The sequence below is a fragment of the Ornithodoros turicata genome, chromosome 5 (assembly GCF_037126465.1).
Source record: "Ornithodoros turicata isolate Travis chromosome 5, ASM3712646v1, whole genome shotgun sequence".
Classification (NCBI taxonomy): Eukaryota; Metazoa; Arthropoda; class Arachnida; order Ixodida; family Argasidae; genus Ornithodoros; species Ornithodoros turicata.
The window spans coordinates 80270652-80286317 of NC_088205.1; the positions used below are offsets into that span (position 1 = coordinate 80270652).

The 15666-nt window shown below is 44.9% G+C and overlaps 2 protein-coding genes across 6 annotated transcripts in view; one reads left to right on the plus strand and one right to left on the minus strand.

Annotated features, from left to right (window-relative positions):
* LOC135394949 (male-specific lethal 3 homolog) overlaps nucleotides 1-15666 on the minus strand; it is a 151391-nt gene that overhangs the window by 22643 nt on the left and 113082 nt on the right. For 2 of the 4 annotated variants that reach the window (XM_064626052.1, XM_064626051.1), the window contains exon 1: nucleotides 12442-12598. The exons of the other annotated variants lie outside the window; for them this stretch is intronic. The gene's annotated coding sequence lies outside the window, so the exon portion shown is untranslated. Of the gene's footprint in view, nucleotides 1-12441; nucleotides 12599-15666 lie in introns of those variants that run through there. 4 annotated transcript variants of the gene reach the window in all.
* The window catches only part of LOC135394950 (carbonic anhydrase-related protein 10-like), a 62584-nt gene that overhangs the window by 399 nt on the left and 46519 nt on the right, over nucleotides 1-15666 (plus strand). For both annotated transcript variants that reach the window (XM_064626053.1, XM_064626054.1), the window contains exon 2: nucleotides 13529-13576. In XM_064626053.1, coding sequence (XP_064482123.1) covers nucleotides 13529-13576 — 48 coding nt within the window. The remainder of the gene's footprint in view (nucleotides 1-13528; nucleotides 13577-15666) is intronic.

The following is a 15666-nucleotide window of genomic DNA, read 5'->3' on the forward strand; positions in this document are numbered from 1 at the left end:
TTTTAAAAACTTACGATGTTAAGAAGAACTTTATGTTAGGAACGCGCACGCTCATACTTTCAGACACCCTATATAGGCGACCCTTTGTTTACAAACATGTGACGTCACGAGAAGACCGGTTCGAGGTTATATTTTGCTGTGGTGGGCGAGAAGCAGGAAAAACGCGTCCGCTGATAGGCCGAAAAGGCTGATAAGGTCGATAGGTGCCCACCAGCACGCTTTGCGCGGCGGAGAAACGTAAACGATGGCGTAGAGGTGCAGGTCGTCTATTTGATGCGTATGAGCCGTATCACGAAACACTCGCTTTTCTTTTTTTTTTTTTTGAGTCTCTCTTAACCAATGACGTAACCGCATGCTTCAATACGTCCACGAGTGAAAAATATCTAAGAGTGGTCTTCAAACGAAAGTCATTAGCGGACACCTTAACGGCGTAGAGACTTTTGTACAGCGTGTGGTTCCATTGTGTGCTAAAACACGCAAGAAAGCAAAGCAAAAGTCATATCGCGGGAGCAAAGACTATCAAGGCATATTTTTCTCAATATTTTTCTTCTCTAACTCTAATCTAACCTAATCCAACTACCAAGGCAAGCAAGCTAGTCAAATACACAAACAAGAGGCAGCACGACTATCTAACTCGGTGATTACTAAGAAACAAACTGCTCCAAATAAATATTTATGAAACGCACACGCGTGTGCTTCAGTCAGTAGTTTATCGAGAACCTCAAGCTCTGGAGGCGGGGGAAGGGGGTTTCAAAAAAAAAAAAAAAATTGGGGTGCAGGTGCACTGTAACGATATTATATTTATAGTAACAATAGTACATATCGCTATCAGATATTAAAATAATCGGTGATGTTACCTCGGATCATGAGCGATATCGCGGTGAACGGTCTGTGAATATAATTTTGCTCACCTGAGGCTTGTATATCCACTTAGACCAGTGTTTCTCAAACTGCGGGTCATGAGCCTTTTTCTGGGGGTCACGGAGGGTCCAAGCAGACATGCGATATGCCTTGAGCCACACAGACCAACGTATTGATTTGCTTGTATCAAGACAGCAGATATATCCTTCTCATCAAAATACACGATTAAATCAATCCTCGTTAAAATTAATAAAACATTAACAGACATATTTTGGTAGCTCTCTCTGTGGTTAATGGCTTTGAAATAGACCACAATGTAAATGTGTCTGCGTCATTGAAAAAGTAAGTTTTCGGAAGGCTTATAAACGTGGGGGGTCATGGTAGGTTTGGTACTACTCAAGAGGGTCACGTACTGGAAAGGTTTGAGAAACACTGACTTAGACGATGCCGTCAAATTGTTGGCGTCCTTGTTCGGTGTGGAATCCGCAGCCCTGGTATCAGTTACCTATCGCTACAGAACACGTGATCAGCTGATCTGCCGAGGTCTGTATAGTCTGGTTACGCCGTTCGCAAATTAGAGCGTCTTTTTTTTTTTTTTTTAATATGTACAAATCATTTGATGCCATATCTCGTCTTTTTGCCCCGTAATTTCTTCTGCCTTCAAACCTTCCAAACTCTGCGACAATTAAATGACTGCGCGGATGCAATTATATCCGCAGATCTGTCCGGGCATCCGATGCGGTACAATCGCGAAAGTATGCACTAGTGTCTCTGCTGACGTTCCCAGGATGCAGCCGCACTCGCAAGTACTTAGCGTATCGAAGTGCCATGCCTTTCGTTGCTTGCGGTTAACTACCACCACCACAACAGAGAGCTGTGGATGATACAATTGTTCCTAAACAGATTACATGCTAAGTAATAAAAGCGTTTGTCGCGTAACGTTTTCATCGCGTAGATCCTACGAATGCAATAACAGCGGATGCTGGTGCAGTACACCTCTTCCAAGCAACGCTACTGTGTACCCTGGAAGCGTAGGTGTACCGTTCGTATGCGGTAGTGTTACCGTAATTTCACGTGTATAAGCAGCACCGCAGATAAGCCGCAGGACGCGTTTTTAGGAACGTTTTGAAAATTTTCTGGCAGATAAGCCACACTCGCAGATAAGCCGCGGGCAATCCGAGACGACTGATTTGTGAGACAAAGGAGACCATAGGGAAGGCCATAAACCTTGTGGTCCATACTACAGGGCCGGCATAGTGTACAGCAAATGGGGTCAGCTCTAGAGTTCTACCAAGTTCGGATTGTGCCCTTGTTGGGAGTTTTTCATGGATTGATGGGTCAGTGGTCTTCCAGAAGACGTGAATCACAGTCACCACTATCGTTAAAGCTGCTTGGGGGAATGCACCAGGAAGATCAGTCTACTCGAATGTGGACCCGTCCCTGTTACGCACTGTTCGTGCACCAGGGCAGTGCTGTTCCAGAGACACTGTCGGCCCTTTCGTTAAAACCGGCGTATGGGAAAAATACCAGGAACAAATAGTCATCAGATAAGCCGCACCGGTGGATAAGCCGCAGAGCGCCCGTGAGAAAAAAAAATCACCCATAAGCCGCGGCTAATACGCGTGAAATTACGGTAATGGTGTTACATCAGGGTCCACACGTTAAAGGGTATAGATGCAGGAAACTAAAGCAAAAAAGAAAAGAAAAGAAAAAGAACCAAAAGACAGAAAAGAAGAAAAAGAAAAGGGCTTTCTACCAGGCTATAGTTACTCTACTTTTTCGTACTAGTACGTCTGCTAAAGCGAAACTGCAGCCAAAGCCGTCGTCGTGTCCCCGTGACACACGCCCTCGTGGTGCACTCGAAGTAGGAAGGGTCAGCCTTCGTTTTGCAGGAGCTAATTCCCTCAACATCTATTTACGCAGCCAGTCACTTACAACGGGAGAGTAGACAATCTTTTCATTCTATCACAAACACACATTTCTAGCGCCAGTGCACTGCACATCCCCGAGAAGAAGCAGTTAGTGGATGTGTTAGCTAAGTATAGTGTGAGCGGAGTAGTTAGCTAAGGAGTAATTAAACAATTGTTGAGGCCAATTTCTCTCTTTTTTTTTCAGTATTGTTTCGTTCGTCAAGTCAGTTATTTTAGTGCCGAACACCCCCCCCCCCCCCCCCCCCAGTGGCGCATCAACCTCGAGTGGTAAGCGGCTTCCCTCATGCGTATTGCACCCTTGCGTGACGTCACACCAATCACTTTTCAGCTCCACCTTGACACCAGCTTTGTTGTCGAACCTGGTGCCACACTAACTTTCTCTACTGTAGTGTAGCGCACATAATTTCCTCGAAGCAGCACAGACAACGATCCATCATGCGAGACATCGTTATCTTGCCGAGACAGTCTGCGTACATATAATCCCACAAACGTCCTCTTCGGGATCACTTTGACGGGAGAGAACGTCCTCAGTAAATGAAGCGAGAGCACTGTTTATCCTCCTTCTGCTAGAGGAATGGAATCCCGTGACCACTGCATAACTAAGGAGGTGAGGAGGAAAAGGCCTAGCGACAGTGTCCCCGTTGCTCGTCTGCTAACCATACTCTCGAAAGCAGTGAAAGCACGATCGATGGATCAACTCCTTGGAACTTGTTTTGCTTCAAGAACAGATATTGGGACCGATCGTTTCGGATCTCTCTCTCTCTCTCTCTCTCTCTCGCCTTCTCTCTCTTTGTGTCAACTTAGCAGAAGCTGATGAGCACGTGGGGTCACTGCGGGTACATGACGGTGGGATGTGTGGGGAAAGGACTAGGGAAAGAATGGATAATTGGCCGTAAAAAAAAAAAAGAAGACAGGAAAAAGAACCGATTATTTGCTGAAGAAAAAGTTTTATAATTTTTTAGATTGCAGCTCTACTGCTTTACAGTAACGCTAGTCACTTTCTACAGACGTCGTAAATAGTCTTATAGCTTGAGTCTCGAGAGATGACGCATGCAACCTGTTGATGAAAAAAAAAAGATGCTACCTTAAGAAAGTGCTATAAATAGGCAGCCCTTTTTAAGCCACACGTATTCAAGTTAGCGCCCCACTCATCTTTTGTGGCTTTGGTTTGAGTCTTTAAGGATTCTCATCTTACTGTCGACCTCGAACACAGGTGCCAGTCACAGCTGTCGAACACAATGAATGTTGAACTGTCCCTGACAGGCCTGACTATAAATAGAAAAAAATAAAAAAATACCGACATATATTTACCAAACATTGTGGGATAAATCCGGAACGTCGTGCACTATGCAGAATATCGAGTCATCGTCTGGATATTTTCAAAAATATATATTGCACATCAATGTTACGCCACACGCCACAGATATTCTTCCTCACTGAAGGGCGACATCTCTAGTTGATGCAGCCTGGGAAACACATTCATCCACTCTCTTCTCTTACTCTTTTTCTTTTTTTAGATATTTTTATTTATTTGTTTATTTATTTTTCTAAAAATCCACGCACATGATGAACGCAACACGTCGAACGAGAACGCGATGTTATTGGAGCCTTCGCTATTTTAATTAAGTATCGCGCGAGTTTCATTTCCGGAGAAGTATCTAATACCCGGATGTTGAGGCGTCGAGCTGGCGACAAACTTATAGATTTCGATGCTCGACGCGGTAGACTCGAATTTAGAAAGTGAATGATAAAGTAATGCAGTTTTCCCTCACATCTGCTATGAGAGCCAAACCAGCAGGAGGGCAGTATGTCTGTCGGGGAATTTAATCTTCCAACTTCTCGTGAGAGCAGTGTGATATTGTAATATCAAGTAGGATTACAGCAAGGAGCTTTTATGTGGTTGCAGTGGGTGGACAATGCTTAGAGAGCGAGTACGTGTGCATGAGGTGTGGAATAAGCGTGTATGTATAGTAGGTGTGCATGAACGAAACCTGCACGACGTCTCTATCTATGACGCAAGCAACCAAGCATGTATGTATATGCATGACAAGTGTAAAGCATATAAGCAGGATGCATGCTTCGTGTACGTAACACTTCGAACGTTCGGTTCACCTGCAATGAAATTATTGAAACAGCGCATGCAATCATGCGCAGGGCACACGAGGGTGCACCAGGCATGCGGCTGGTCTATTTAGCTACACTTGTACCAACAAGCCATTGTAGCCCTTTCTTTTTGTTTTTCTTTCCTTTCTTTTTTTTTTTGATTCCCCGTGTTTCTTTTTTCTTTCCTTCTTTTGTTTCGATTCCCTTTTTGTTTTCTTTTTTCTTTCTCCTTCCTTTTCTTTTTCGTTTTCCGCTTCCCCTCTTTTTCCCTTTTTTTTGGAATAGCAAGCCGGCTCTTTGCCTGGCTAACCTTTCCTTTCTTTTTTTTTCTTAATAAACATATCCTCCCCCCCCCATTGTACAAACAAACCCAACTCAGCGTTCTGACACTATTTAACTACGAGGCTTCCTCCATCGCGAGTGACAGACGCCATTTTGAGACAATGACCGTAGTGTCGACGAATCTTTCTTCCTATTTAAAAACGACTAGGTCAGTAGAGCAATTTGTAGGAGTGATGCAGCAGTAATGTATTGGATCTGGCACTTCAATCAGGAATATGAAGATGAGGATACTGAGAAGATTAGCGACCGACCGTCAACGATGAGTCGGTGCGTGCGGTCCTAGGGAAAGTTTGCGGGAACAGAGGACGAAAGCGTTTCCATGGTGGCCGGCGTTTTTCTCAAAACTGAAAAAGAAGAAAATGACGAGGACCGTGTAAAGGAAGCCGAAAGAAATTGTGTGTGTGTGGGGGGGGGGGAGGATATGCTAATTTAAAATTAAAAAAAGAGAGAGAGAGAGAAAAGGCAAGAAATTTGGCTTTCATAACAAGCGGTATCATTCTACGACGCGGAGGTGAAAAAAAATCGTGCCTTGCTATGGCAAGTGTTTCACCAAGACGGAGTAGATTTTTTGTTTGTTTGTGTAAACAAATCAAACATAATGTTTCAAAATGATTGCGAGGAAAATCCTCTAATACAAATTATACAATCCCCGCTCTGCGGCTTAAATATTGTGTCATACAGTAAAGTGAAAAGAACACAGTCTTGTGTAAAAAAAAAAAAGAAAGTAGGAAAAATGTAAAAACATAATGAAACAATAACAATGCAATGCTGGAAATTGCGCAGGAAAGCAGTTTAGGGTATGTGGAACCCAGCGAAAAGCTGAGAGTTTGAGTTTTCGTGTCTTTTTTTTTTTTTTTTTGATTGGCAGTCGGAATTTACATTCTGCATACCCCTCGTGCAAGCTATCAATTAGGAGAAATAGAGTAACCATTTTGAAACTCTGTATAAGATGTCGCGGTCGTTAAGGTGGCTTTCCTACTTCGCTTCGGTGTTATAGAGACAAAGCACGCTTTACAGAAGCACTTAATGCCAGCGGATTTCCACGAGTTCATTCTGAAAACGAATGCGAGACCAACTTGTTCCATGCGTTACGCAAATCTGACAAGATGCAGTCGCTGAGCGTAAAACTTAACAGGCGACAGTTGAATTATTGCACGATCCAATATATATGCAAATTGTTCATTATATGTGTAGTGCGGCTAAGCGCTCCACCACAACACTTTACTTTAGTGATGATTATCGGGCTCAGTGCCACAAAGAAATGCATCAAATATAGATTCTCACCGAATGTCAATAACTTAAAAAAACAAAAAAGACTACGGTAATATTCAGCATCACTTCACAGTCAACTTGGCCAAGTTTCTCTTCCGGAAACAGCTTACATGTTAAATAACCGAGTTTTAAAGATTCGCACTCCCTCCGTAGCTAAGGAAGCCCTAGCGATAGTAACATCATGATGACGTAATCCAGGCACACCAATAGGAGCGCGGCGCGGGTGATTTTTTCCGAGCTCGTCCGCTTCGCGGTGGCACGGCAATATACCAAGTGAAAAGGCCGAAGTAAATATGCCGGCTTTCGCTTTCCAGTGTGAGCTCTGAGGCGACCATGTCGCGTGGAGCACTGTGTTACGCTCCTGGCTGTACGAACACGACCGACGCTAACCCAGAAGTGACACTCCACAAGCCGATCACGGACTCCCCGCGATCTGCTGACGCCGTCCCATCCGCCCACCGGTCGGTCGCCAAAGGCTCTCCGTCCTCCTCCCTGATTGGCCTTGTCCGAGTGACGTTTCCTCCGATTTCCAGAGAGGGAATTCCGGCATACTCTCAACATCCGTCGTCTGCTCTTGCAATGGTGTTATTGTCAGTGATGATGCTCTCCTAGGCGTCTTACGTCCAGGCGTCCTAAGACGTCCTACAAGAAGCTCTCATAGTACCCTTCTCCGAGAACCATTCGCACGCGTAGATTGTTTCAAGTATTCATTTTTTCCACGCACTATTCACGATTAGAATTCGTTGCCACAGGCCGTACATGATGTAACAAAATTACGGCAGTTTATTGACTGGATCATTTTAGTCTGACCAAATGCTTCACATTTTTGCATTTGTGTGCATGTGCGTGTATGTGTATCTTTCCTTAAAAAAAAAAGTAGTATTATTTTGAGTGAAATGGCCCACCCTACTTGAACTCTTTGTGGTATATCTAAATAAAATAAAATAAATAGGCAAATGGATAAATCAGCGAGGGGTATTACGGCACTACAGTTTCCGAATCGACCGGGATCGGGAAACATGAAAATATATAACGCTTTAGCCTTCTCCTACCGTCACGTCATATGATCTATCTCATCGATATGGTCAGCTAAAGTGTTCGAGTAAAGGAAAAATAGCCTCGTCCATAGCTTATCCACGCCTTTACACCGAAGCGATAACATGACGTTGCAAGCAAGAAGGGTCAAGCTTGCAGAAGACAAACGCACGGAAAGCTATGACACGCAGGAACGTAGCGTGCCTTTCAGCATTTTGCGTCACACGAGCCAGCAATATGCCCTTCGTCAACATAAAATACTCCCCAACCAATCTCGCATCCTTCCGAAAAATTCATTACGGTACAACGGTTCCTGGTCGAAACCATCTTCTCGTCTTTAACCATCACACATCACGCTCAATGACATTCCGAAACGCCAACGAAAAAATACGCACAAAAAAAGCACACACAAACTCCCGTATGTCGGTGCCGAAATTAGCTCAAACTTGCCCCTCTTTTTTTCTCTCTCTCCCGAAACGTCCTTCGAAACGCCGGCGCAATATTGGCGTGCAACCTTCGTTAATCGGCCGACGCCAAGTTTACGACACTAGCGACGTCCAGCGCTGGAATTTACCAATAGGCCCCCCCTCTTCTTTGATTAGTGTTTGCCCCATTCTTTGAAGTCAACGAGAGATTTGCGGGGCCCCTGTTTCGACAGTTAATTAATTCCAGTCACGGCGTTAAGGTTCCCTTTTAGTGGGCACGATGACAGTTCGAAATAGTATCGCTGCTTTGTTTACTGATGGGCAGCGGATAAGGGGGTTTATTAATGTAATTTATTGGCCAAACACAGGGTTGGCGATAAAGCGTCGGAAGACACACTCGCTGTAGCGTGCCCTGCAATTGTGTCGTTGCGGGGCGAGAATGGGACGTGGTGGGGAAAAAGGGGGCAAGTATATTGATTGTTGCGAAAAAAGGGGGTGGGATTAGGTTGGGTTAATATGGGGGTTTCAGAGTGTCCTAGTGAAGGGCGAGAACCGTGTTAAGAGTGGAAGTGTCCGGATGTCACGAAATGTCTCTGGTCAGTATACCGCGTTAATTCCTCGAATAAATGCTTCAGTGTGGTTTTCGAAACCCAGTTGAGTTATCGCTTGCGACAAGTGGACTCTCCAAGCTGCCATCACTGCGTTCATTTGGGGGATCTGGAACACACGCGCTGGAACTGTGAAGCTCACCATTATAACCAAATTATCCTAAACAGAGGGGGAAAATGTCGCCATTGGTGACGAAACATCCCACTCATTATCACCAAAATAAACGTGTTGTTGTTGATGATGATGATGGGTTACCTTGTCGTCAATTGTGTTTGGTATCTCACGGCACATGGACAACCGTAATCCATGCCATGATTCTTCCACTCTCTGTGACGTGAATCTTGGTCACTGCATGTGATTCATTTTGATGTAGGTCATCCTTTGGCCCTCTGTATGGTTGAAGTTGTGTTTAGAGATCATGAAACGTGGTATAGATCCAGACACGAAATACCTCTCTCTACCCAAGCAGCAAAATGTACTGAAAGTCGAGTGCAATAGGGGTGGACGGGTAGGTGGAAGGCCTTGAACAGACTGATGAAACTAAAGAACATTGATAAGACACATACCGTCCACCCCTATTGCACTCAACTTTCAGTACATTGTGCTGCTTGGGTACTTTCCGCAAAATATCCGGCCGGTAGATGACCTTGACCCGGATCCCAGTTTATTGTCTTTGCTTGGAGCCAAAGATCCTGATCGTCATAGCTGCCCAGGCAGCACAATGTACTGAAACTCGAGTGCAATGGGGGTGGACGGGTAGGTGGAAGGCCTTGAACAGACCCGCGAAAGTAAAGAACACTGATAAGACACATTCCGTCCACCCTCATTGCACTCGACTTTCAGTACATTGATCCGGATCCCAGTTTATTGTCTTCGCTTAGCGGCCTGAGATTCTGATTCCGACAACTCCGTGACCGAGAAGCGAGCGTTTTTTTACTCTCACGAATGGCGAATTGGGGTGGTCATTTCGTGGCAACACGGCCCAGCGCTCGGAAATTGCGTGTCTTGCGCCCTAGTTGGATCACCTGACCGTTGCCACCCGGACATGAGTGCCAGGAGCCTAGCGATTTTTATTCGCTTGGATGACACACTAGGGGCATCGCGGTCGCTCGTCTTCGAGTTTCGTCGTCTGCTAACCCACGTGAACTTCGACGTGAGGGTCATTGCGAGCCCTCGCCACCCTCGCAGTGCGGATGTGACGACACCTGATATAGTTGCGCAACCCGCTTCCCGGTTTCTATCGAGGCCGGCCGAAAAAAAAGTGGTAGCTGGCACTGGCACTCGGAACAACAACAACAACAACAGATGATGACGATGAGATGGGGTGTTTCACCGCGGCACTCGGAAAGCGCCACGCGAACATGTGAGATTGCTGCACTTTGACTAAGCGAACATGACTGCTCCGGATCTGACAACCAAAAAAAAAAAAAAAAAAAAAAAGAAGAAGAAAGAAAAGCAACTGTGACGAAATGATCTCCTAAATTCGCCATAATTATGCAGCGGACCCTGTGATCCGGCCTCAAGAAGAACGCTGTTCAGGATCTTCTCACAGGCTTACTACTCTTTAACAGCTCCCAATTCAACATATTACTTCGCACCTCCATAAGGATCTAAAAAAAAAACAAAAACAATTCATTGCACACCGTTTCGCCTATTCCTGTAGTTTCGAAGCATTCCAAAAAATTGCTGGATCATCCAACATCAGCGCATTTCTCTTCGCAGCATAAAAAAACAACAGCTGCTCTCACGTCTCTGCAGTTTCTTCTTTATCAGCAGATTTTTGGAGCAACACGCCACGAACCAACGCACACGACCGCGTGACCGTGTAAATGTTTTCGCGCGCGCGAAAATGTCGCGAAAACGTGAGCGCCATAAGCAAACAATAACGGCGAGATATTCGCGGGCGTCGAGCAGCTCGACGACAGCCAGTAAAATAAAGTATTAGATAATGACGAGTGTTGTCATTCTCCGAGGGGCTGCGGGAGCGGGATGGTGTCACTTCTAGTATATGCTATAGGCGGTGTTGGGTTTAGAGTGCCGACGCTGCTAACCTCAAGCAAAGTAAACACAGCCGTGGTTCCCTCTCTCGAGGAAACTTTAGCAAAATAAACATACAAGACACTTTCTCCACGGAAAGTATTGATTGGTGAAAGTCACGCAAGAGGCGCTGACGTCGCTTGGCTAGTGTGCGTGGGCAGGAAATTTCTAATCGGAAGAGAAGAAAGGGCGCTTGATGGGGGGGAGTACGGACAACGATGCCTGTTTTGCTTCTTTGCGCTTTTTGCTTCGCTCTCGTGTTTTGGAAGAAGTCTTCTCTCTCCTGGACAGCGTTCAAGACGGTCGGAGAAGATCGAGAGTGATCTGTACGCGCGCCGCCCCCCGACTCCATAGAGAGTTAAGATTAAAACCCGTATATATAGTGCGCCTTCATAAAATGTGTCCACTGCGTTCCTCCATTTTTTGAAGACGACTTATTGCGAAAAAATTTCTTACGTGAGGTTACTTTTGTTCTGCGTTGATTACGGTGGTGGTGATGATGGCTCTTACCACCACCACGATCATCATCAGTATAGAGGAGTCCATATTACATTTGCCGATCGTACTAAAAATCTACGGAATTGTAATTATCTAACTAGACAATGATAGGATAGGATAAAAGGGACTGGTTGTTGTTACTTTGGAGATTGCCTCTTCTTTGCTTTGCTGAGCTCGAGGCTCGAACCCAGGGGAGAACCACTCGGTGGCATGGCACAAGCTGGTCAGGCACTTCATTCTCCGTGAAGAGCGTCAAATACAATGTTCCTATTAATGAGAAAGTTAGTGGATCCACGGTTTGGCCGCTGTAGCCTATATGTCATGATTATAGCTCACTAAGGTAGAAATTGGGTGTAGTTGATGATTTATGATGACGAAGAAAAGAGCAGAAAAAGGAAGACGCAGAAACTGAACGGTTTTAATAACGACCGGCACGCTTAACTACAAACAGAAAGAACAGGATAGATATGTCAACAAGCAGAAACAAGAGTGATGAGGGCAGCTCAACAACAACAACAACATAGATGAAGGATGATGATGATGTGGGATGTTTCCCTGCGTTGAGTGCAGGACCCTACCCCATTCCAAAAAGGTTCACATGAAAGGATGACGAGGGAAGGTGTGTGTAGGTTTCGCTAGGCATGGCACGGGCCATTGTGTCAGCTCGATATTTAAATTATGGGTAGTGTTCAACTTCCTGTCAAAATGACGTAAGGGAAGTTGCAATATCTCGTGGATTTAAGCTTCCGGCCCGAAGTTCTGCTGGAGTAGCTTAGCGTCAGCGTGGTTTTCAACATAAAAATGGACGGATGTTCAGTGGTTACCTGCACTGATTCTGCCGAAAATGGCATAAGATGTATCACGCACCCTGGGATCCTGCGCCTTTGGAAAAATGTCATCAGCGTAAAACAAAATTGAACTAAGGGGTGTAGGCACCTGGCACCAAATGTCGTGCTGTGCACATTCCATGTGGAATTGTGCGTGGCTATGATAAGATTATAAACTCATAATGTGAAAATGGTTGCATTAAAGTCACAACTTGATCTCAAAGTAAAAGGAAACGACGACATGTGTTTGATCTTCAGAGTGTAGAAGATTGAAGTGTAAAATGCTACCGGTAGATTTTGTTCTACCATATCTGAAATATTGCTTGTTATCTTTGTTATCTGAAACATCAAATTGACCGCGTTTTAACATAACATTTGGCACAGCAAAAGATCGCGATGTCAAAGCGCGCGCCAAACGGAACCTAAACGCGCACAAAGTGTCACGAAATGTAAACTTTGCAAAAGCAAAGCGCGTGCGAGGTATTTGTTAAAGTAACTTACTTGTTTGACGGGGCTGCGTTCTTAGGCGAACGACGGTAGTCTTGGTTGTCGTTTAAGGCCAAGTTTATAAACTTTTGCTTTACTCCAATTGAGCGAAACTAAAACTTCGGTCCGGAAGTTCGAAGTCCCAGCATGTGCAGAGACACCTCTCCACTTGAAAGCCACCCATTGGAGCTGACGATTCAGTGCCTACAATGAACACGTGCTGGGGGTCCCTTATCGCGTCTCCTTATCTTGTTTCTGCTTGATGACATACCTATCGTTTTCTTTCTGTTCGTGGAGTGTTAACCCAAGCAGCAAAATGTACTGAAAGTCGGGTGCAATAGGGGTGGACGGGTAGGTGGAAGGCCTTGAACAGACTCGTGAAACTAAGGGACATCGATAAGACACATACCGTCCACCCCTATTGCACTCGACTTTCAGTACATTGTGCTGCTGGGGTTAGTAGAATGTTGACAACGTGGCTTCCCAAGTACCCAAGCAGCACAATGTACTGAAAGTCCGGTGCAATAGGGGTGGACGGGTAGGTGGAAGGCCTTGAACAGGCTCGTGCAACTAAAGAACATTGATAAGACACATACCGTCCACCCCTATTGCACTCGACTTTCAGTGCATTGTGCTGCTTGGGTACGGTTTGTACCGTGTCTACCGCACACAATCAGCTGATAAGATTCTGAGTCACTGCCATTGGGTCCGGTAGGCACAATAACTTCACGGCGACGTTATCAACAGCCTACTAACACGCGCTTGTATCGAACCATGTCGCTCGGTGCTAAACCCGTTTAGTTGAGAGGCAGTCCTGTGTTGTTTCTGGGTGTCTGTGTCTTCCTCTTGTGGCTATTTTGATCGTCATTATGACTGTATTACATGTCTCGTAACGCAAAACTCTGGCTTTGTATTAATATACGCATATGTTTTGTTGCATTTTTTTGTTCTTGTTCATTGTGTTCACACTTCATAATCTAGTAGGTCGTGGTGCGTACTTCGGAGCGTCACCTTGTAATGTTTCATTATCTTTTTTTTTTCCCCGTGCTGAATCATGCTCAGATGACTCACGAGTGACGGCTTATTCTCCTTTCTTTCACAGGTGTCTGCGCGAACTGGGACGACTGGTGGACGTACGAAGGCATTTCTGGTAAGTAATCTTCCGCTAATCACATAAGCTCCGCAGAAAGAGACCCATCTGAATGCGTATGCGGGCGACGCGCACACGCCGAATGGAAAATCATTATTGTAGGATGGCACACATAAAAGGCGTGATTGAGTAGCGCATTTCACTCCAAGTTTCGATTTGGTAAGCATAAGTAAAAACACACTCTGGATTCCATTTCGTTTCTAAGAGTCTGGAGCCGACGACTGATTTCGAGATTACAGTATTCCACTATCATTTGCGTGTATTAGATGGCATTTGTAGAAATATCATCAAGGAGGACGTCGTAGTTTTAGCGATAAACAAACAACCATGTTCATTTCCGGTTCCGGTTTTACAGTAAACGTAAGCATTGGCTACGACCTTTGGCGGACGTCCCGTGGGTGTGCAACTGAGATAAAGGTGCTTTAGTTACTGCTGAGTTGAGTCTAGCTACTTTTGAGAAGTGATGAAAAGTAAACGTAGCTTTATATGGAACCTGTGGCTGAAGTGCTTGAGTAGAAAAAAAAAAAACATACCGGAAGCTTCTGACAATGACATCACGGCAACGAAAGCACTGAGCCATAAAAGTCGATTAACTGGCTACGAGATTAATTAAAATATTTTGTACGGCGACTTTGAACATAATAAGTAAGCACGTGATAATGTTTGTTTAAACTTTGGTTTTGGACCGTCGCTGTAAAGCGGTGTTGCTATACTTGCGTATTAAGCTAATCAGTTGAGCCTTGGTAGAGTTTCAACTCATTAACGGGAATATCGAAATTGGCACATTCTGCGTTGGATTGGATTGGACTGAACATAAAAGCTAAAGAAAAGACGCCTACTACGGAGTGTCACGTTGAACACACATCGCAAGGAACGGACACACCAACTCGTGGCGCCACCTACAGTACGTGGCACTAACGGGGAACAAACATTCCAAACTCCAGCTTTTGGAAGCAGACACGTAAGAGGATTCTGCCTCCAGGATGCACGAAATTTCATTCTATTTGCTTCTACTGTGACATCTGCACCAATCCTATCTGGCAAATAGTGTTGAAACAAGAAGCGCCTCGTAAACAGTTGTCCTTCCCCAGGCAGTCCTCAGTTGAATCACAATCTCCTTAAGAGATGGGGATGTTAGTAGCTAGAAAAAACGACATACAGGGTGTCCCAAACCAAGCAACATATTCAACCCAGTAACCCATCTTTGCCCAATACTGGCTAAATATCGTCAATAGTGGTCCGGTACTAGCCGATATTGGGCCGGTATTTCCAGTATCTAGCCAATATTGGGTGAATGAAACCAGTTGAATGCGGTGCAACTAGGCTGACTTTCTTTTACAAAAAAAAGAATAAAATTGGAGACACCTAGGTACGGTGTCTCTCAAGGTAATCTACGACTTTTTATTTGACACCTCGGCTCTTAAACCAATCTCTTAAATGTTAGCAAATTAATCTTATCTAATTAATTAATTAGGCACATGCAATGTGGGGACTAGGGTAGGCGACTGCTAAGAGTATTCAATTAATTTCGTTCACGTACAGCTCTCAGTCTTTTTAACAATCTCGTTGAATAGCATATTTATTTCGCTCGTCTACGAAATCTTCATCTTGGTGCATGCCAGGTGGGACACCCTGTATATAGTATAACGTATTTCCCCGCCAGGCCATGGACATTTGCGAGATGATTGCTCATCTTATACTTCGGCTAGAGTACATACAGAGAACACGCAGAAACGCTACGTAAAACGTCTTCGGCGACGTTACGAACGTGACCTCTTACGTAGCCGTTGAGTCCAAGACAGCGCGTCTCTCCGCTGACTTTCCGCTGGCGAGCGTTTTCAATGGCCTCGGCAATGTTCGATTACACCGGGCGAATATGTCTGATGGAAGCGGCTCGAGAAACAGACAACAGTCGTTTATCAGGAAGATCGCAAGGAATGGGGTCGACGGGAACGGCGAAGTATACATCATTTATATTCGACGGCCCGAAAATAGGGGAAGGTAAATAAAGAGAAAAGAAAACCCGGAGAGGAAAACGGAAAGTGCGTGCGAGCACGTCTTTCGACGCCCTTAAATGTAAGGAAAATGTA